The sequence below is a fragment of the Nanorana parkeri genome, unplaced genomic scaffold (assembly GCF_000935625.1).
Source record: "Nanorana parkeri isolate BGI_ZX_2015 unplaced genomic scaffold, ASM93562v1 scaffold400, whole genome shotgun sequence".
Lineage (NCBI taxonomy): Eukaryota > Metazoa > Chordata > Amphibia > Anura > Dicroglossidae > Nanorana > Nanorana parkeri.
This window is the reverse complement of record NW_017306668.1, coordinates 724996-746475: the sequence shown is the minus strand read 5'-3', so window position 1 is coordinate 746475 and position 21480 is coordinate 724996. Positions and strand designations below refer to the sequence as shown.

The 21480-nt window shown below is 40.4% G+C and overlaps 1 protein-coding gene across 2 annotated transcripts in view; it reads left to right on the top strand.

The window, feature by feature from the left end:
- SSFA2 (sperm specific antigen 2) overlaps nt 1-21480 on the top strand; it is a 93838-nt gene that overhangs the window by 10107 nt on the left and 62251 nt on the right. Inside the window, exons 2-6 of one of the 2 annotated variants that reach the window (XM_018559503.1) lie at nt 1059-1114; nt 5190-5246; nt 13503-13545; nt 13660-13755; nt 19245-19453. In XM_018559503.1, coding sequence (XP_018415005.1) covers nt 5192-5246; nt 13503-13545; nt 13660-13755; nt 19245-19453 — 403 coding nt within the window. In that variant the 5' untranslated portion in view covers nt 1059-1114; nt 5190-5191. Of the gene's footprint in view, nt 1-1058; nt 1115-5109; nt 5247-13502; nt 13546-13656; nt 13756-19244; nt 19454-21480 lie in introns of those variants that run through there. The other variant, XM_018559504.1, reaches the window with a different exon arrangement.

Genomic DNA, 21480 nt, shown 5'->3' with positions numbered 1-21480 from the left:
CAAGCTCACTCGTGTCATGGGCTACAATCTCACCTTTTTAGTGTACTAATTTGTATTGAAGTTATATCACAGGAGCGAGCTTGTGGCCCACCGCTCCAAGCTCGCTAAAACACACAGGGACCATGGGGAGCAAAAGTAGCCCCCCTCCAGAAGGAAGGACAGTGTCACCCCCAATTCAGAGATTATTTGAGGATCTACAGCCGAGTGATACTCAAATAAGATACATTTTTGTTACTGGCTAAGGTACTTGAATGCATTTTTAAGATTTAACTTCTGCGTGTAGTGTCACTTTAAGATGTCATGTATAAAATTGCACATAAAGCATCTGGTATTGCTGAATGTGTGGTCAAAATATGGACACTCCGGTATTTACATATTCTAGCCGATCAACAAATGAGCTTTAAAACAAGTAATCGCTAACCTCCCTGGGATGAGGTTTGGGTTCACAGCACCTCTATAAAAACAAGCACTTAACCCTTGCAACGCAGGGTAGAACATCTGGGCCTGAAGTTCTGCTTTAAGGGCAGCAAGATCTAAGTACAGGAGAATGTGATCTGGGAAGAGGAAGGGATAAACCAGAAACCAAGCAGGAAACCCCATTAAAGCTAGTCATACACCTTCTAATGAGAGAAATAACTTCATTTCCCTGTCTACACTAAATCGCATATATGGAGAAATCTTCGTTGCCGGCTTTTGTATTCTGACAGCTCTCGCCCCTGGCTGTCACAGTACTGGAACAGTGCCTGCGGCTGATAATGTTCCGCTCACCTCCATAGATCGAATTGTGGACGATTCTGCAGGAAACCGCAGAAGCTTGATCCATGTATGGCCAGCTTAAAGATTGCTTTATCTAAAATATAAATGCATACATATACTGTACGTGTATAGAGAACTGTGTTTTTTTTCTTCTCCTTTTTTAGTCTTTCTTAATAATCAGTTTCTACAGAAGTGTTTGGCCCCCACCCTTGTTATCTCGTACTTCGTATGGGTAACGGGAAGGATGTGAAATAATTTTTCTTAAGAACTAGACTAAATTGGGCAAACTTGTGGTTTTTCAGAACGCCGCTGGGAGCGTCCCTGGATGAACAGACCAATCCAGCAGGCTTTCCGAAGGGTAAGTGACAGTTCTGCAAATTGCTTGATATGTTTGCTGACAGAGCAGTTAATGGAAGCTGTTTGTACAGTGTGTTTTATACAAAACAGAATGCATCTTTGGATTACATTTAAACTCTAGAACAGGTGCAGAGTTTCCCACACCTCAAACACTGCGAATAGGCTCAAATAAAATAAAACTGTTTAAATATGTGATATAAATATGTGATAGAAATATAGATATGTGCAATATTTCTAATAAAATTAAAGTATGTTTATATAATGGTGTCCTGAAAGTTATAGAGAAACTCTGGCAACACCTTTCTTTTTAGTTTTGAAGAGTGGGGAAGGGTTAGCCCCTTTTTTTTTGTCAGTTTTTTTATTTTTTTTATTAGTGTTTTCAGTGGGAAGATTCCCCCAGGGCTCACCACACACATTACAGTATGACTGTACAATCTCTGTAAAATCAGCTTTAGCTCTACCAAAACAATGAAAATATAACAACCTACCTGAACTACCCAACCAGTTTGTATCCAGTCAGGTAGGTCCTCGAACTAGACTATATACTAGTTGTGCAATCAGATTGTAACATGTGGTGAGCTTTAGTTCTTATCTCTCTGAGGTCCCGTTTGATAAGCGAGATTAGAGCTAGCTTCCCAAACTGCCAGCAGCACAGAAAGTGAATAGAGAGACCGCATTGACCGTCGTGGATAGATTCATTCCTTTGTGTGCCCCTTTTTTGTATACTTTTTATATGCATTGTCAGCACGTGTTTTCATGCGCTGCCGTTGTCACAAAGGAGGCCCTTTTACCACACATTGACGCATCAAAAAGAAAGACATAACCCATTATTTATTATTCTAATAATACAGGATTTATATAGAGCCAACAGTTTGCGCAGGACTTTACAATAGAAGGAAGACATTACAATCACAATACATTTCAAGACCATATGGTAAGGAGGGCCCTGCCCCCGAGGGCTTACAGTCTAAAAGGAAGGGGGAAGTGATACATGAGGAGGTAGCTGTGTGGGGATGAATTGTTTACCCTTTCAGCCAACATACATTGCACAGCTGTGAACAAGCACCATTTAAATCAATGGATAACCTGTGTACATGCAATATAAAACATGTGCTTTAAAATGCATTGCTGTGAATGTGCCCTCAGTGGGAAGACCTATGTTGATGATATAAGTCGAAGGTGGGATTTTTTCAGTTGAGGGAGATTTGTTCTCACTTCCTGTTTTTTGATCACAGGAACAGGAAGTGAGGTGACCTCGCTCCTGAGTGCTTACAGATGGCAATAAAAGCTGACATAGGTGATCAAACCCAATAATGAAAATGTAACGTAGTGCGGTTACCAGTCATTCGATGTAGTGGCTGCACTAGTTTTTTTCCTTTTTTCAACATGTACCGAAAAAACCTGTTGATCTTGCCAGAAACGGTGTCCTTGTCACTTCCTCTGAGATGCACTGAATGTTGTCAATCTTCTGTGAACTACTAATCCCCCACTATATTGTAGAGATGAACAAATGAAAACATGTTTGTAGTCCAGATTGGGTGATGACAATGGCTCCCTCCATAGATACTGTATTTTTCCATGTATAAGACTATACTTTTTCTTTAAAAATATTTAACTAAAAATGGAGGGGCGTCTTATACACGGGGGGCCGAGAGGAGTACCACGTTTGCGAAACTGCTGATACCTCTGCAAACTAGCCTCACGAGTGAAAGCTAACAGGTTTCCTCCAATCATAAGCCTTATGGACCTGACGTCAGCGGATGCTGCGGAGAGCGTGTAGCCAGTGCCCAGACACAACAGGGAGCCCATAAAAATGTCAGAAAACAAAAATAAATACCGGTACCAGTAAGCGGCTGTCTTACTCTGCAAAATTTAAACTGGATGTAATCAGTCATGCAAAAGAGCATGGAAAATATTGATTTCTGAATTTTGGGTAAGAAAAGTGGGGGGCGTCCTATACATGTGGGTGTCTTATAGACGGAAAAATACGGTACTTGCCTGTCTGTTTTTTTGTTCTCTAATGTATGGCAATAGTTCAACAGGTCACTGCTGCTTGAATTTGCCCTGATACTGCTAACTTGTGCAGGACCAATATTTTCAATTCCATCTATGGTATACCTCCACCACCATCACCAAAGTCAATTTTTCTCAAGTGCCCCCAGCTCATCTTTTATGAAAAGTATACTTAACATTGGTTAAAGTTCGCTTCTTCTACTTTGTAGATGGCTGAGTAAATATATCTAATTCTAACATTTTCTAGCAGGGTGAATTTAATTTAAGATATCTTTTAAAAATATCCAAATTGTTTTTTGTGTTTTAAAGTCATGCCAAAAATGTTTTAGTTTTGGTTGGAGCAAGGGAGGGTTAAAACCCCTTTTGGCTTTTTATTTGCCATCTGTGTCCCATTGGGGAGATTTCCCTTCGAGTCTGAAAGCCACAATGGGAAGTGAGAAGAAATCCCTCCTAAAGAGAGCGAAAGTGGTCAGCAGGGTCACCAGAACTGTACCCATTGAAATATTTCCCATCTATTCCAGTTCTGTTACTGTTCTGATCTTTCGTTTTTAGTGATAACTGTCCCCAGGAAGAAAAAGGGTGAATCTCCCTAACGGGGACACAGACAACAATAAAAAACTGACAGGTGGTCTAATCACTCTCCACTCTATCCACAACGAATAAGTAGGTTTTGACTTCAGTTACACTTGAAAGAAGAACGCTGGGTAGAAGAAAAACTTACCCTTGCAGTACCTGCAAATCCTATAAGGCATTGCAAGCCACTGGCATGACTCCCAGAGGCAGCAGCCTTATGGGATTTGTAGTTTCAGCACAGCTGGAGAGCCAAAGTTGCCTACCCCTGGCCTAGGGGGTTAAAATAAAGCGGTGCTGAGATGCCGAGTGCCATTCTTGTGGTGGTCAGAACTCGCATCTCTCCCCCTCCGCTCCCAGCTTTGGAATGTTTATCAGCGTCCTCATGTCTTATGCAGGTCAATGAACCTGCATTAGATGTGATGAAGTTGGCAATCCATAGACCGCCAGAGCCCAGAAGAGAAGAGGGACCGGTCTAGCAGCCCATAGGGGCTGAGGATCGGGTGAGAAAACATGTTTGTTTGTTTGTTTTTATTTTTTTTAGCCCCCTTAACAAAAATGAGCACTTAAAGAAGGACCCTGGGCACAACCGTTGCAGTGGGCCTACCCCAATGCTCATTTTTTTCCTTAGGGTAAAAAAAAAAACCCTAAACAAATTATACTTGCCCGATCTGTGGAGACGTCTTGCTCTTAGAACGGTCCCTGGAGCGTCCCCCCCCTGCTGCAGCGGTCTAAGGTTCCTAAGCCATCAAGTCCTATATACAGTGTATGGGACTTGAGGATGCCGAGCCACATATCATTGCTGTAGTAGAGGAAGAGAGAGGCTGGAGGGAGCTCTAAAGATCGGGTGAGTAGAACTTTTTTTTTGACCCTAGGAAAAAACAAGCAGTTAACCCTTGCAGTGCAGAGGTAGCCCCACAGCAAGGGTTAATAAAATTTCTGCCTTGAGTTCTTTATAACCATTGCAGAGCAGGGGTAGCCCTGCTGCAAGGGTGTTTTTTTGTTGTTGTTTTCCCAGAGTCCTCCTCTATCAAAAGGGAGTCAGTCTAGGGATATGTATAATCTCTATGAATGTATAATATGTCTCAGTGTCTATAAAGTAATTCATCATGTAGCGTTTACAATGTAGCTGAGATTGATTTATGAGTCCTTTTTTTTTTTTTCCTTTGCACTGTTTGCAAACTATGTATCGTATTCTCTGAACTTGCCCCACCTGTCTAACTTTCCTAACAATGTGCAGAAGGACCGCGGTAGAAAGTAAAGCAGGAATATGCTGGGAATGATAATGATTTTTTTTTTCTTGACTCAATCTTTGCAGTGCGGAAGTGAAACATGTTGCATGATCAGCCAGTTTTTTTTTTTTTTGTCTTGTTTGAACTGTGCTTAGTTCAGCTGAACACTGACCTTCAGTACGCTGCAGGCATCTGATACAGTAACAAGACAAACATGTGGCAGTTCTGACCGGGTGTTCATGTTTGTATTTTTCTCCCCAGGAATGATTTTAAAAAATGGCTGCAGTTTTGAAGATGACTTGTCTCTCGGGGCTGAAGGTGAGTCTGCTTTTCCCTTTGTAGTCTATGGGGCAGGGGGAACAGTCTGCACAGTACTAGAGACGGGTTTACAGGAATTCAGTTCAGGTCTTCAACAGAAGTTTCAGGTCCTGTCTAGTGCTGACAAAAAGATACTTTCAGGGCGTTTCTGATATTTCTGAAGGCAGTCACAACGTTTTAAATGTAATTTGGAATAATTTGGTTTAATGTATGGGTTAGGCTGAGCGCTGAAACGATAGCAGCAGCTCAGCTGTTACCGTATGGCACTCTCCTAGTAAATGTGTTCAATTTCTGCATACGATTGTCACAAAAAAACGATGTTGGGAAAGAAAATTGGTGTGTTTTCAGCTCAAAGTACATTTGCCCGCTTAGCAGACATCTTGAATCTTTAGTTGTAATCTGAACTGCATAACCAATTTTGGAAACACTGGGTCTTTTCTTATCTAAATTAACAAATAGTTGTTGGTCTATATCTGTTCATTTTTTGTAGCGAGGGTTTCTCATGCTGCCAACATGCTTGGTACTTAATTACTACATTAAACCAAATCTTTCTGGAGGGCAAAGCTTGTCTTCTTTTGAATAACCTGTAAATGCTAGTGAAAGGCGCGAGGTTAGTCACACACATCCCACTGGAACAGGTAATAGGTTTAATTAACCTTTTAATGGTCTAAGATGTTCCTGTACAGACTTGCTGGCTGTGTTCATTGTCAGAGTTCGTTATCCTTATGTAATGTGGGTTCGCAATGCTCTGCTTTAGATTTCTCAGTCACCCTGTGATTAGGCTTAGTGGGGAAAAACCTTGGGATTAAGGGCACAACATGTGGCTCTGTTACTGTAGTCTCTCACCAAAAAAAGTTTACACTTGTTTTATTGCTTCTAAATACAGTTTATATAATGTACTTTGTGTGCACGTCTGCAAATTGCTATAGTCATCAAAAAGTAGCCTTTTCAAGTACCTTTGCCTTGCCAGAAAGTGGAAGTCTACAACCTTTCTAGGATACTGTACACATGGAGGTCCTGGTCTAAAGGGGGTTTCCAGGAACCTGTATTCTTGTGAGTTTGCATACAGTCAAGTTTGTACTTGCATGGATATAGGATGCCACTTAAGGTGATGTTAGATTAGCTCTTTGCCATGCTGAAGTCATTTTCACATGATCATTCTGTATTAAATCTGCATACTGAGTTGGTTTAGATGTTATAGTTTGGGGATGAGGAAAGACTCCATGTATAGGGATTTGTTTCCAAATGTCATAGCCTGTGGCATGCTTGGAAGAATGCTCCCTTCTACCCAGGCATATAGATGGTAGTCATCTGCATTTCAGGGGTGGACAAATGAATATGGACTCTAGGAGCCAGCAGGATATTTTTTAGGAGCCGGCTCCATTGACAACAAATAGAGAAAAACTCAAAAGTTAGGTTACAGCTGTAATGTTGAAGAGCTTTGGCTACCCGACTCCTAGGATTTGTCCTGATTTATAGTGAGCATTGGGACATACAGGATCCTAAATAAGCTCTTGATATGACAGTTACTGTACAAGTATGCATATTGTGTGATTTAATAAACACGGCAAACTGATATTATTAAATACAATGTTGGATGGCATTGTATATAAACTTCTTCTGCTATGATCAAAAAGCAGTAGTAATTTATAATGTTACAATGTATGGGGCTAACCCTAGTCTTATAGGGTCCAAGTGAGTCTTGTTTTGTCTCTCTGATGCTTTGAAGAAGTTTTTCCTAGAGCATGTTAATGTTTGTTTGGAAGATTCAGATCACATTTTTCATCAAAGCATAATGCCTCAGAAATTGTTTCATAAGGCAATAGTGCAATTACTTCACTTGCTGCATGTTTTAATATGGGCCCTGACTATGAAAGCACTGAAGCCAGAGACTGACAGCTAACATATTCACAAGGCGGTCGGCAAACGGCAGCCTGCATATTTCACTACAGGTTTCCTTTAGAGCCATACATTGTTTTGTGTTTAATGCTCCAGACTGCTCTTAAACTTGCTGTCAGTTAACATTGTAAAAAACTAGAAATGCTTAGCGTGCATGTAAAGCTGATTGTCTACTTCTACAAGTTGTGGCAAGCTGGGACATAAAGCATTAACTGGAAGGATGACGTTTTCACAGAGACCCCTGGCTTGTTGCAATGGCCGATACGTCTTTTGAGACTGTTTGGTTTCTTTATTAGCACAAGAACCAGATCTGTCAATTTGTTCCTTTGAGTCAGACTTAACTTCCTAGCAACCTGACGGTTGTCACACCATTTACGTTGTTCAGAGTTATGTGAAAAAGATTTGTTTCTTTGGTCGCAATCCTAACCGCAGTGTTTGGTTTCTTGTTTAGAAGTCGATAGGAATACAAATAACAACTGTATATGTAGTTTATTCTTTGTGGCTTCTTATGGAAGAGATTTGATTGGTATGCTAAAGTCTAGCCTTAGGAAACAAAGTATTTAGTAGTTTGTAAATAGCAATACTGTTTCATAGCCCCATGTGTCCAATCCACGTAAAGCTTTTGGTGCCCTATATGTTATTTTAAATCAATATGCTGTGGGTAATGGTGGCAGTACACTGAAAATGATCATGAAATTAAACCTTTGCACCATGTAAATGATTGACACAGCAGAGCTGCCTATTTGTCAATAGTCTGACCACATGTGAGTGGAAATGACAAGATCCCAGCTAAATGCTAGCTCGTTGGGCTACGATGGGATAACCATTTACCTGATGGGTCATTGTTCCCTGCGTAAAAGTATAGAGATAAACCAGAGCTTAACAGAGTTCATTTGATAGAATTAATTTGCCGTGCACTAATGCAGGGATGGACAAATTCATATGGAATTCAGTCTGCGCAATCCCTGAGCCAGCAAGGAGCAGCCAGCTACATTGACAACACCTAGAGAAAACCTCAAATGTCAGGCGCCATCTGTAATTTTTAATGAGCATTGGCTTCCTGGCTCCTGGGATTTGTCCAGCCCTGGTCTAATGGATGTAAATTTCATTGTAGAATTTATATATATTTGTATCGCTTTATATCAAATTATAATGTGCTGCGCTTCATCTAGAACAATACATAAACAAATCTCTAAAATAAATGTGCTTACATAATACATGCAATCAAAAAAGTGTTCACAATGAATCATCTTATAAATAATAGTCCTCTGGAAAGTTCAATCATATATCCCGTGTTCAAATATACACAAATGTGGAATCTAGGGCTGCAACAACTAATCGGCATAATCAATGATTGAAAAAGTTGTCAACTTTTTCAATCATCGATTAATCGGCTTCTGATTGGTTGGCCCTGTTCACGGCTGCACGTCACACCTCCTCCCCACCTCACGCTCGCCGCTGCCAGACCCGACTGCATCCACGCTCCGCACCTCCTCACGCTCACCGCCCGCCCAAATCCATGATCGGCACAGGGACACAGACACTCCCACCCACACATGGTGCTCTATATTGTATTGCTGGGATTTCTATTCCTCTATAGCTGATGGTACATTGTGCTGTATATTATACAGAGCAATGTACCATCAGCTGTAGAGGAATGCAAATCCCAGCAATACATTGTACACTGTATGTATAATGTATTGCTGGGATTTGTTGTACTCCTATATAGCTGGAGGTATTCTGCATTGCGCTGTATAGAGGACTACAAATCAAGGATAATACATTATACAGCGCAATGCAGAATACCACCAGCTATAGAAGAGTACAAAAAAATCCCAGCAATAGTACATTATACAGTGGTGCAATGCCGAATACCACTAGCTATAGAGGACTACAAAACCCAGCAATAGTACATTATACAGTCCAATGCAGAATACCGCCAGCTATAATGTACTGTTGCTGGGATTTGGAGTCCTCTTTAGCTGGTGCCATTCTGTATTCATTGCTGTATAATTTTTTTCACTTTTCATTTCACTATATTGTTACCCACACTTTTTTTCTTTTTTACTTCCACAGCTCCAAGCTTGCTCCTGTGATGAACTGCAATCTCAATACAAACTAGAAGTCCCATCACTGGAGCCATTTTTAAAAATGTATTTTATTTTTTAACCGAATAAATCGAACTTAATAATTGGCTAACGAATCAATTTTGAAAATAATCGTTAGCTGCAGCTCTAGTGGAATCACACGTATATAGTGCTCAAGATTTGTCCCAAGTGCACCATACTCTTTATGCTTCCACTGTGAAAGTTCTTTGTACAAAGTCCATACGTCAACTCCAATTATCACTCAGGTGCTCCCCCTCTGAGTGGGCCGCTCAACTTTATAAATAGACCTGAACAGGTCTAGAATCGCTTTAATGGGTCTCCAATCGATCTTATTCAAAGGCCATCTCTCCACAATCGTTGCAGTCGTTCAGTCTCGCAGACGTGGATTGGAGATTGCATGGTCGGCAGCACAGCTCCTGTTTTGATCTGCACTTGAGACAAATCTTGAGCACTATATACGTGTGATTCCACATTTGTGTATATTTGAACACGGAATATATGATTGAACTTTCCAGAGGACTATTCTTTATAAGAAGATTCGTTGTGGACACTTTTTTGATTGCATGTATTATTTAAGCACATATTTATTTTAGAGATATGTTTATGTATTGTTCTAGATGAAGCGCAGCACATTCATTAAAATTTGATATATTCAGAGGGTAACACTTCTTATAGTGCTTGCAGCTACACAGGGTTTGGTGCGAGGTGCTTTTTGTCACTGATGTTTGTATTGCTTGATGGGAACCATGAAAAACCTTCGTCACCCTGATCTCTCCTTCACTAATTAGTACAACCTGAGCTTGAAACAAACATGCAGATTGTGAACTGGCAGTTGGACTTGTGTTTATTGCAGTCATATCACTGAAAGATACTTGTTAATCAACTTGGCATGTTATTATCACTATTAACTCATCTATACGTCATATTCTGCGGTAATCATCCCTGCTTATTCCAAGATGTTTACGGGCCAACTTGGAGCACCCTACAGTATGTTTTGCGTCTGTTTTAGGCCTAGAACAGGTTATTACGCAGAATGCCTGAGGCAGCCTATAACCTACCCAATCCACCTCAACTGGCTTTACTTACTTTGGAGAACCCATCAGCTCTATTTTAAAGGTTCTTCTTCAAGACTAAACTTTGTAATCGAAAGTCAGCATGTTAGTCCTGAAGAATAACTTAATTTCTGCTTTTTGCAGCCATGGTCTAGGCTACTTTCTTTTGGCTCTACGTTGGTAAGACACCACACAGAATAACTCCTGATGTATGAATAAATGCAATAGCTTAACTGTTCTGTATTGGGATTCAAGAATTCACTGCTGCAAGCAATCAATCAATTGCATATGACTTCTCTAAAAGCATATGCTTGTTCTGGATTTTTAAAACTGTAAAATTTCTAATGTTGTAACACATCAATTTAGTTGTATGGCTAGGTCAGGGCAAATCCCAGGAACCAGGTAGCTAGCCAATGCTCCTTAAAAAAAAAAATCCTGGCTGCCTCCTAGCTTTGAGGTTTTTTTTTCTAGTTGTCAATGGAGCTGGTTCCTACAAAAAAAATCCTGTTGGCTCCTGGATTGGGTAGACTGGCTCCTGAATTCTATATTTAATTTGTCCACCCCTGTGCTAACTACAGCCTTGTTATGGTTTATTTATAGTCTGGTGTCTGAGGGGTGAGCGATTTTGTTGTGTTTTTTTATTTTTACCATCCTTGTGGTAGAGGTTTGCTTTAAATGCCATGAACACACTATGCTATGCCAGTGGGCTTAATTTACTTGATGAAATACATGTTCATTTTGCAAAGTACATTTTCATGTTAGTGATTGAGTTAAAATAGTTAAAGTTAAAATATGGTTTAAACCCTATGGTGTGATCCAAAATGCCGTGTGATTTTAGTCATGCATATATACTGTATGTAGTGCGTGTATGAACTTGGCATTCTTACTTATGTTTATTTGTACCCACAGTATTCTTGTGCTTTTCTGGGCTTTTTGTCCTGTTATATATGAGATCATGTTTAAACCCTTAAGGGTGGATCCATATAAAAATGATCCTCTCAGTTTTGGATGTTTTGTTGGCTGAATAAATTTACATATAAGCTTTATTTATATTTAGTGGACTAAAGTATTTCTGATCACTGGACCTGAGCTCTGAGTTCTTTGAAAGATGACTATTCAAGAAGAACCAAGTTCCTCCTAGCTTTATACAGCAAAGGCAGCATAACAGACAACAGAGTAAAGCTTGCCATACACTGTCCGGTTTTTGAGTAACCCGTCAAAAACCACACAGCGGGTGCCGCTGTCGGTACCCTTTCGGCGGGCATCCCTTGATCAGCTGATCGAAGGAGCCGGTTGAAAAACCTTTGTAGGAACAGAGCCGGCAGCTCATTGGCTGCCTGTTCGGGTATTCTGAAAGTAAAGGCGGGGATTCCTCGGTCGATGCGCTCATAGCATTGATGGAGGAATCTGCTCTATTATTTATTTTTTATTTTTTTTATCCTTTTAAGCCCATGGGTTTTTTTTTTTATCCTTTCAGCCCATGGGTTTAATGAAAAAAAAAAAAATAGTGCGGTGTATGGCCAGCTTAAAATACAAACAGGACAATTTTTAATAAACCGTTTGAGACACATTTCTGGCTGTGTGTATGTAGTCGGTAGCCTTGCAGCATATTCATGAAAACCCTACAATGTTTTCATTCTTGGTACCGCCCCAGACAACAAATTTAAATAGTTTTTATTTGCAACACTTTTACTGTCGTGTGCTATTTTTGCAAGTTCAAACAAAATACTGCCATATCGGTAATATGGAAAGTGGAGGTAAATAAGACTTATTCCATTTTGGAGTAAATTATTGAATGTGTTCTATGTATAATTAGTGTGTTGCATCTTTGAGACAAGAAAATGGCAGAAAAGTCAGTGGCACCCAATCCTTCAAGATGCAAATGTACTCTTCTTTATTACAATTGTGTCACCCACCAATTGTGCAAGTTCTCCCACTTAAAAATATGAGAGAGGCCTGTACTTGGCATCATAGGTAGACCTCAACTATGAGAGACAAAATGAGAAAACAAATCCAGACAAATCACATTGGCTGATTTGGAACAAATTTATTTGCAAATTATGGTGGAAAATAAGTATTTGGTCAATATCAAAAGGTCATCTCAATACTTTGTTATATATCCTTTGTTGGCAATGACAGAGGTCAAACGTGTCCTGTACGTCTTCACAAGGTTGGCACACACTGTTGCTGGTATGTTGGCCCATTCCTCCATGCAGATCTCCTCTAGAGCAGTGATGTTTTGGGGCTGTTGCTGGGCAACACGGACTTTCAACTCCCTCCAAAGGTTTTCTATGGGGTTGAGATCTGGAGACTGGCTAGGCCACTCCAGGACCTTGAAATGCTCCTTACGAAGCCACTCCTTCGTTGCCCGGGTGGTATGTTTGGCATCATTGTCATGTTGAAAGACCCAGCCACGTTTCATCTTCAATGCCCTTGCTGATGGTGTTTCACTTCTTTTGCTTTAATTTGTGGCATCCCCTTTTCTCTTACGGTATTTTCTTTTAATAATGGGCACAGAGAGAAACCATAGTACGGAGTTCTTACTATTATAGCATTCAAGATCTATAGAAAGCCAAGTGGTGAATCATCCTGATCTCTATAAAAATAAAATAAAATAAAAAGTTCTTGTAGGATTGACATTAGCGCATTGGTCCACATAACATAAGTATTACAGCTAATTCAGTAAGGTTTCATCGTTTATCTTGGCATCACTTATTCCTAGTTGTTCTTTGTTTCACACACCTTCCTAAAGAAAATTGCAAAATGATTTTTGAGCTCTTTGAAAAACTTCCATATGTGGTTGTGAAATGAGTGAGTTTAAGATTTGCAGGGCCACACGTGTATTGACACGTACGAGTTATCATCTGTCTAAAAGAGTAGATTAGTGCATGCATGCTACATATTATCCTGTGAAAGGAATCTGATATTTGTGAAATCAATTACAGGATTTATTTTATAAAACAAATGCTACCTATTGGGGATTTGAGGTTTGTCCTGCGAATGAGGCAGCTGCTGCTAATTGTTACAGAGCTGTGAAAGAATTTTAGAAGTGGCATGTACCTACAGATCTGACAGGCTGGGCAATTTAGAAAGTATTCTGTGATCTGAACCCTTGCCAATTAAAAAATTAAATTGCATGTATCTATAGTAACCGAGAAGTATGACTAATTTTCTTTTCTCTCTTCATTGTTTTATAGCAAATCATCTCCATGAAAGAAACTTGCCAATGGAGCACCCATTGTAAGTAGCACATTATGTGGTATACTTCAACCCTCCCCCCGTTCCTGATTGACTTGCTGATAAATCATTGGCGATAATTGTGCATGCTTATAATAACTTTCTTCTTGAAAGCAGCGGAATGCTGGCAAAAGACCGTAGATTTCAGTTTCATCAGAAAGGGAGAAGCATGAACTCTACGGGATCTGGGAAAAGCAGTGCAACTGTATCAAGGTAATTTTATTTTTTCTTGCTATTTTAGGATACTTTCGCCCAAATAAAGGGGTGGAGGTAGTTACATTTCATATTTACATAGAACTGTATTTTCCAATGCCTGTGGACTGCTTAGGTCTGCCCCTACATGTTCCCTGCCTTGTAACATCTAAAACAATCTCGCTGAGGACAGCTGGGAGCTTTTTATGCCAGCGGTATATTTTTAATTAAAAATCCCAGCATTTACATTCCTTAACTACAAATGATTGTCCTGTTCATGTTGAAGTACATGGAATATCGCTCTGATGATATGACTCGAACAGCGTTGCATTAAGAAGACTTTTCACTTGTTTGACCAACATCATGAGCTTTTTGAGTGGCGCTAACCTTTTTGCTACAATAACAAATGCAAATATAAAGCAATTTGTAAGATTCCTTACTTTAACAGGAAGAAACAAATCCTTGTTTGCTATAGGTGTCAGCTCTAGTTTTTTTTTGCCTTCTGTCATAAATAGTCTTCATTGAGGGGGGACTTCTGCTTGGTTGGTTGCATGTTAGCGCATCTTTTTTCACATTAGTTTGCCCTGTCCATATAGATATAAGAAATAAGGGGGGAGTGCCACAGTGATAGTAAAAGTCCAGTAAACTTCTATTGCACAAGAATGAAACCAATGTGTTTTTCGGGGGCTCAAAAACTCCCCCCTCATTGGGCTTAAAATGCGAGCAAGAAATAGGGTAAATCTGGACAAGAATTATTGCAAATACATTCATGGTGTATGCTGCTGTAATGGATCAGCAGTCAGTTAGGCAGCCAAAACACCACCTTGGGGACAATTGAAGGCCCCTCCAAGTGATGGAAAGCTGCCTCTGTAATAACCACCTTTTTCCCCCTTAGAGTCAGATCCAGCACTCTATACACACAAATAAAAGTTATCCTATAGATAGCTTTATGTTGCTCACTGTAAATGACTTGCTACATCAACAGAAGTTTAAGAACTCCATAGATCAGTATTTAAGAAGACCCCTAGTGATCACTGTTTACATTTAAACTGGTCACATGATATAACTGCACTGCAATATAATGTTTATCTAAAGCCAGTTTTTTTGGTTTAGATACTATGGAATTTGGGTTTTTATTGGTGACATGGACGGCAAAAAAAAAAGCCAGGGGTTTTAAAGTGATGTTAAAGTCAATTTTCCCCCCTCCCCCCAATGTTAAGTAAAACACTTACCTTAAATGATGTCTCTTAATCCGATCTTCCTCTTCTTTCCTGTCCTTTTCAGCCTTCTCTCCAGCGCTGCGGCGGGTCTCCGATCCAGCGCTGACTCCTCTGTCCTTGCTGTCCCACGGTGTCTACATGCGGGTGCACCTGTCCATAGACTTACTTTGTGTCTCTCCTCGTCTCCCGGCCGAAAATCCGAATGGCGCATGCGCCCGCCCCAAAATGCTTTGCGGCCCCCGAGCAGTTTTGGATTTTCGGACGGGAGCGCGTGACAAGAACAGCGGTAAGTTTTTTTTAAAGCGTTTTTTAAAAAACCTTTTGCATATATCTACTGCTTGCTAGCAGTAGATATATGCAAAGAAATAACAGAGGGTTTAGAAACCCTTTAACCTTTCCTGTAATGCTTGCTTTTCTTGCCTGCATACTGGTTGTGGTCAGTTGTATACAAAAGAATAGTTTTAACACTTTTCTCCTATTGCATGATAAAATAAACCTAAATGTTCATTGGTTATTCTAAATTGCAGCAGCTCCTCCTCTTAAAACTACACCTTTTTCCATTAGATCAGAATTGAAGTAAAACAACACCATGTAAATATTTGTACTTTCTTATCTTCAAAAAGCAAGGACGCATAATCCTTCGATTTGATTCCCTACATTTATGGCACCCAAAATATAACTGTTCTTCTCTTTTATGTTGGAAGCTAGTACGTTTCCTGTTTTATATTTTTACACTTGTGCTGTTGGCCAGTGCAGCCTTCTTGTGCAGGAAGTGTTTGGTCGTTAGAAGCTGCTACTCCCATATAACAATGGCAGTTTTGTCACGTTTTCGCAGATGTTCTTTTTTCAGATCAAAACACCAGTTTGCTGGCAGTCCTTAGTGGTGCTGATGCTACTGTCTTTATTTTTCTCAAATCGTCTTTTAAATGCTGGCAGTTAGAACAAAGATGGCAATAATGAAACGGTGAAATGTCTTCCGCAACGATGTACAGCAGGGGGTCTCAAACTCAAATTAGTCGGGGGCCACTGGATAATTTTTTTAGTCCCATGGGGGCCGCTACTATATACTGTATGCACATGTTACAAGCGGCAACTGTCACCGATTCAAATTAATGATCGGGTGACAGCTGCTGCATGTAAACGCCTGCACACCGCATGTAATATGTGAAAGGATTACATGCAGTTAGTAATCAATCACTATCCCTGGATACACAACTGTGTATCCAGGGATAGTGATTGTTTTTTGTAATGCATGTAATCATATCACATACGATTTATATGCGGTGTACATGCTGCGGCTGTCATTATCATCCATCATCCATCATTCAGCCGGAGCTCAGAACTGACAGAGCTCCGGCCGGAAGCTGACAGGAGCAGCTCTGCAGTCTGGATCCGACAGAGATGCAGACCATGTAGCTGCCCCCGCAAGTCGGTCCATGATCGTGTGCCCGACTTGTCAGCTGGCTGCGGGCCGGTACTTTGAGACCCCTGATGTACTGTGTCTGTGTAATTCAGCTACAGGCAATGAAAGCCACTTTAAAGACGCACCCTGTCAAATCTCTAAATATTTCAAGTCAAGTTCCACCTTTTTACAAATAAAAAATATTAATGTGCGCACATTCTTAGTTAGTGTGCATTTATTATTTTTTGCATTGGAGCCTGTAAAGCAATGCAACTGTGATCAGTAGATTGCAGGTGACATGCTCTGGCTTCCTTCCTCCTAGCCTCCTCTCCTTACTAAGGTATGTACATTCAGCTAAGAGACAGGAAGAAGTACGAATGGATCACACGTGCAGTGACATCACTGCACTTGTATTCCATAGAGAATTACAAGTCCCCCTGCCACGGTGGCAGACAGAACTTGTAGTGTCCCAAGTCACAGATCCTGTAGATCTATGAATGGATGATGCAGTTGTGTTGGCTGAGTAGGGAAGAACCCTGTGGTTCAGGTAGGTGGGGCTGGTGCTGTGACCAGGTTTCATGTTACACCTTAAGCGGTGAGTATACGGTCTGTTTTGCAGGGTTCTGACATTTCTGTATTTAGAGAGCCGACAGCGGCTCTGTAAGGTTATTAACATGTAAAGTAAAATTTGTAGGTTTTCAAAATGGTTTAACCATCTCTGTAAATATCAAACCCCTTTCTGAATGACTGCTTTTCCAGGGGCCTCCTGCTTCTTTAATTCCAAGCATACAGTATGCAAGAACTGTTGCATTCCTTGAAAGAGTTCTGATTTATTGATGTCTATAATCCTCCTAAGACTGATTTGTGAGTGGGGCTCATTTGGTGCAGATTAAGTTAGAGGAAAAAAAGGCATTTTTCCTGCCCATGTGATAGGACTGTTGATGTTCAGGACTAAACAGAGGGGCAGAATTGGACTAAATCTTTGTATAGTCTGGGATTTATGATACTACATGTAATAAATGGGATAACCCTGGACTGTAGTTCAAGGAAACCTATGTTGAGATGAAGCTGACTTTAAAGACCGCCTTCTAAAAACACTAGTTGCTTGGCTGTTGTATTGGCCTTCTGCATTCTGGTCCAGGTCAGTATTAAAGTCCTTACATCAGCATTATGCTAAGCAACTAATATTTTCAGAAGAAAGTCGGCAATGGTAGTTTTGTACATTTTTTTGTTTTTCCACACAGGTTTCTTTAAAACCCCAGAATTTGCTGAAATACACAGCAAGAAAGTGTGAAAACATTGCCTCTCTGAAGCATCTGCATTGCATTATGGTATACATGCCTGAGATTTGACTTAGAACAAAGTTGGTATTTGCATGCAGAGTTTGCCAAAGGTTCAGGTCTCCTGTGATGTGCTGGAGTTTACATTTTGAAAGCCAAGGATGTGTACTAGCCGCTTAGGATGCCTTCTTGAACAGTTTGTGTGTAGACAAAGGAACACCATTTATAAGTAAAGCCAATTATAATTTAATGTTGCATTGTACAAGAATTGCTTTCCCCGTAGTCTGAGTTTCCCAAAAATCTATATACAGATCCTGTCTAGTACACTGCTTTCCATAATTATGTAGGTCTTCACATGGATTTTTTTTTCTCATTTCCACCAATGCAAACTTGCTGTAGGTCTACCATAAAGCATCTCTAGTAAGACAGCTACTTACAGGGGTAAGACATTGCCTGGAGGCCATCTGGGAGCTTCTGCCTATTTGTGCTCCAGACCACAACGTGTGAGGGAACCACTAAAAAGAGGGCTGTGCTTAATGAATATTAAAGTAATAAAGCAGAGCTCCTGGCAAATAAAATCTTTACCCTTGCATTGCAAGAGTTAAGTGCTCGTTTATTCTAGGGAGCTGAAATAACAGATATATGTACCCAAACTGTGATCCTGGCTTGCTCTTAGACCAGTGCCTTCAGCCTTGCTCTCTCTCCACTCGGATGGTCTAAGGTCATGTGAGTCATCACATTCTATACAATGTGTAGAACATTAGGACACTGAGGGACATATCGTTGGAGTGGAGGAGGAAACAGGCTGCAGGGAGCAGAGAAGGAGCCAGCTTGGATCGTGGTCCAGGTGAGTAACTTTTTTTATTTTAGCTCCCTGGGCAAACAGAGCACCTTGCAGTGCGTGTGTACTTATAAATAAACCTTCCTTCTTTTTTCTTTTTTCTTTTTCATTATATAGTCCTGGGTTAAAAAGGAAAAGAGTAGAACCACTGTGGGGTTTTACTGATATCTGGGGCACCATAAGAGAGATTTCCCCTTTTCTGTTCTGAGGACTCCCTATTACCAGACCGTAAATGAGAGAACATCTGCAACTGGAAAACTGACAATAAAAAGCTGATAGGAGTTCACAAATGTTTGCTTTTTTTCCTGTGTTGTTGTTGGAGATTGCCCTCACTTGTTGTCCTGGGGACATCCTTTTTGCTAGATGGGAAGTGAAAATCTCTCAAAACGGAAAAAAGTTTTGGGTATATTTCATACCACGAATGTAAAAAACAGCAGTTTATTTAAATACACGTTCTCTCTGACAGATGCATAGCTGTTGTGGATGCTTTTACACTATACTCAGGAGTACTAGTAACAGAAGTGGTCAGCCTTTGGCACAGTGTCATACACCCATGAGGAACTAGCTACCAGGATGAGAACATTGAGACACTGAACAATTATGAAATAAACATCCGACAAAACTTGAATGTTGTTGGAGGGGAATACTTCCAGACAGTTGGCTAAATTAAACGCATGGAAAACCTTTAAGAAATTGTCAGCAAAATGTGTGTCTGTGTGCGGATATTTTTATTAAACCACAAATATGTATTGAATTTGTTTTTTCAGCGTATCCGAGTTGCTAGACCTCTATGAGGAAGACCCTGAGGAAATTCTTTATAATCTGGGGTTTGGTAGAGATGAGCCAGACATTGCTTCTAAAATACCATCAAGGTTTTTCAACAACTCCTCCTTCGCCAATGGGATCGATATCAAAGTGTTTTTAAATGCTCAGATGCAGCGTCTGGAGGTGGAGAATCCAAATTATGCCTTAACAAGTAAGACTCTCATTTCTGTTTTTAGCTTGTTTTTGCCTTTTTTTATTTTCAGAAGATAATCTAGTTGGATCTAAGTTAATAGGAATTCTAGATAAAGCAGAATATTCAGTCCAAAAGTATGCAAAATGAAAATCTGTTTACCCTTGTTTGCTTTTCTTACCATTTTGGTTGTGCTAATTGGTGAAAAAAAATAAAATCTTCTGTAATGCTTCGGGTTGGTAGCAGGAAGTTGGCCTGTGTTGGGTAATTCTGCTTCTGTGAGGTTTGGATAACAAGTCTGAAATAACCTATAACCTTGGTTTCATCAGTGGTCTGATTAGCTGCTAGCTCCCCTTCCCTGTACCAGCAATTAGAAATTTACCACTGATGTGTTCTGTAAGTTTACTGGTAAACTTTATGCTGGTGCTAGTTCTCCTTCAAACTTTGCCAGGTAAACATGCAGCTAATGTGTGTGCATGCATACATGTTTTTTTGCTCAGTGAATAGAGCTTTGTTGTAGCTTAAAATTCCAGGATTTCTTGGCATCTGCTGCATACTGTGTGGAGCATACTGAAATAGTTTATGCAAGTCTCTAACAATCCGGACTTTCTTTAAAGTTTAAAGTCCTTTTTATTTGTTTTTTTTTATGGTGAAAAATTGCATGCTGATGTGAAGTCCAGCATTTAAGATGACCTGTGTTTTTTGTACACATTTAATGCAAATTCTCATAAACTAACATCATGACAACTTTAATGTGCATGGCACAAATCAAAGGATATGATGCAAATGTTAACCTTGAACAAACATTAACCCTCAGCTTGAGCTTAAAAAAATAGTCCACTCTATAGATCATGTTTCATCCATATTTAGGGTATAACGTGAAGCATGGCTGCCTACACCATCCCCCCTCCACTTTACCGGAATCGCCCGGTGCTTTTTAAGATGCCCATATACTGTGTGATTATCGCACAATAATCGCTGGAAATCCCGCGATCGTACGATAATCGCAAAGTGTATGGAAGGCGTGCAACTGTTTTTACTGTACGGTCGCACGTCTTTTGTCTAAGGAGCATGTTCGAAAACCAGCCGAAAATCATACGATTTTCAGCTGGTTTGTGGCATGCTCGGGAGACAAATGCCGAACGGGCCGTTGTGCGCACACTAACCGTTCAGCATTACGGTCATCGGAAGCTCGCCCCTCAGCAGGGTGGGCTTGCGATGATCGCAAGTACCATCTGCCTGTCCAAGATGGGCAGATCGTGCGTTTTTTAAAATTACTTAACAACCATCGCAAGACTAAGGTCTTGTGATGGTTGTAAAGTGTATGGCCACCTTTTTTACTGTGGGTGGTTGTTTGAATTCAGTACAGTTGTGCACGGCTCTCTCCACAGTCCTTCAATTCCCATAGATCGATTAATGAAAATGCAAGTCCCATCTGCCACTGAAGCAGAGGAACTCGACAGAGCGTGCCAGCAGCAGTGCAGTGAAGCAAGTGCAATTGTAGCTCTTTCAGAACTTCCTCCATAACAGAAAATACAGACTTCTGTCCTCACCTGGAACTGGGGGTAAACCGTTCAAGAGCCTGTGCATTGCACCCGCAAATGCTAAATTTAGTAACTGCACGTAGTAGTAACAACCTCAATACAAATTGGTAAACTAAACTTGAGATTGCAGTCCATCACGGGAGTGAGCTTGGAGCAGTGACTACTTTACAACACACACAGGGACCATGGGGAGCAAAAGTAGCCCCCCTCCAGAAGGACGGACAGTGTCATCACCAATTCAGAGATGATTTGAGGATCTGTAGCCGAGTGATACACAAATAAATAAATAAACAAACTAGTTTTGTTTATAGTTAAGATACCTGAATGCATTTTTAAGATTTTAACTCCTGAATGTACTGTCACTTTAAATAACACACAGTAATTTCCTGGCCTCAGCACTGCCCTGTCTCTGAGACGCTAAAAGCTCTTGGCATTTATATAAAATAAATGAATTGGAGCCATGTTTTCACCAGCCAAAGGACCTATTCTGTTCAGCTGGTCCAG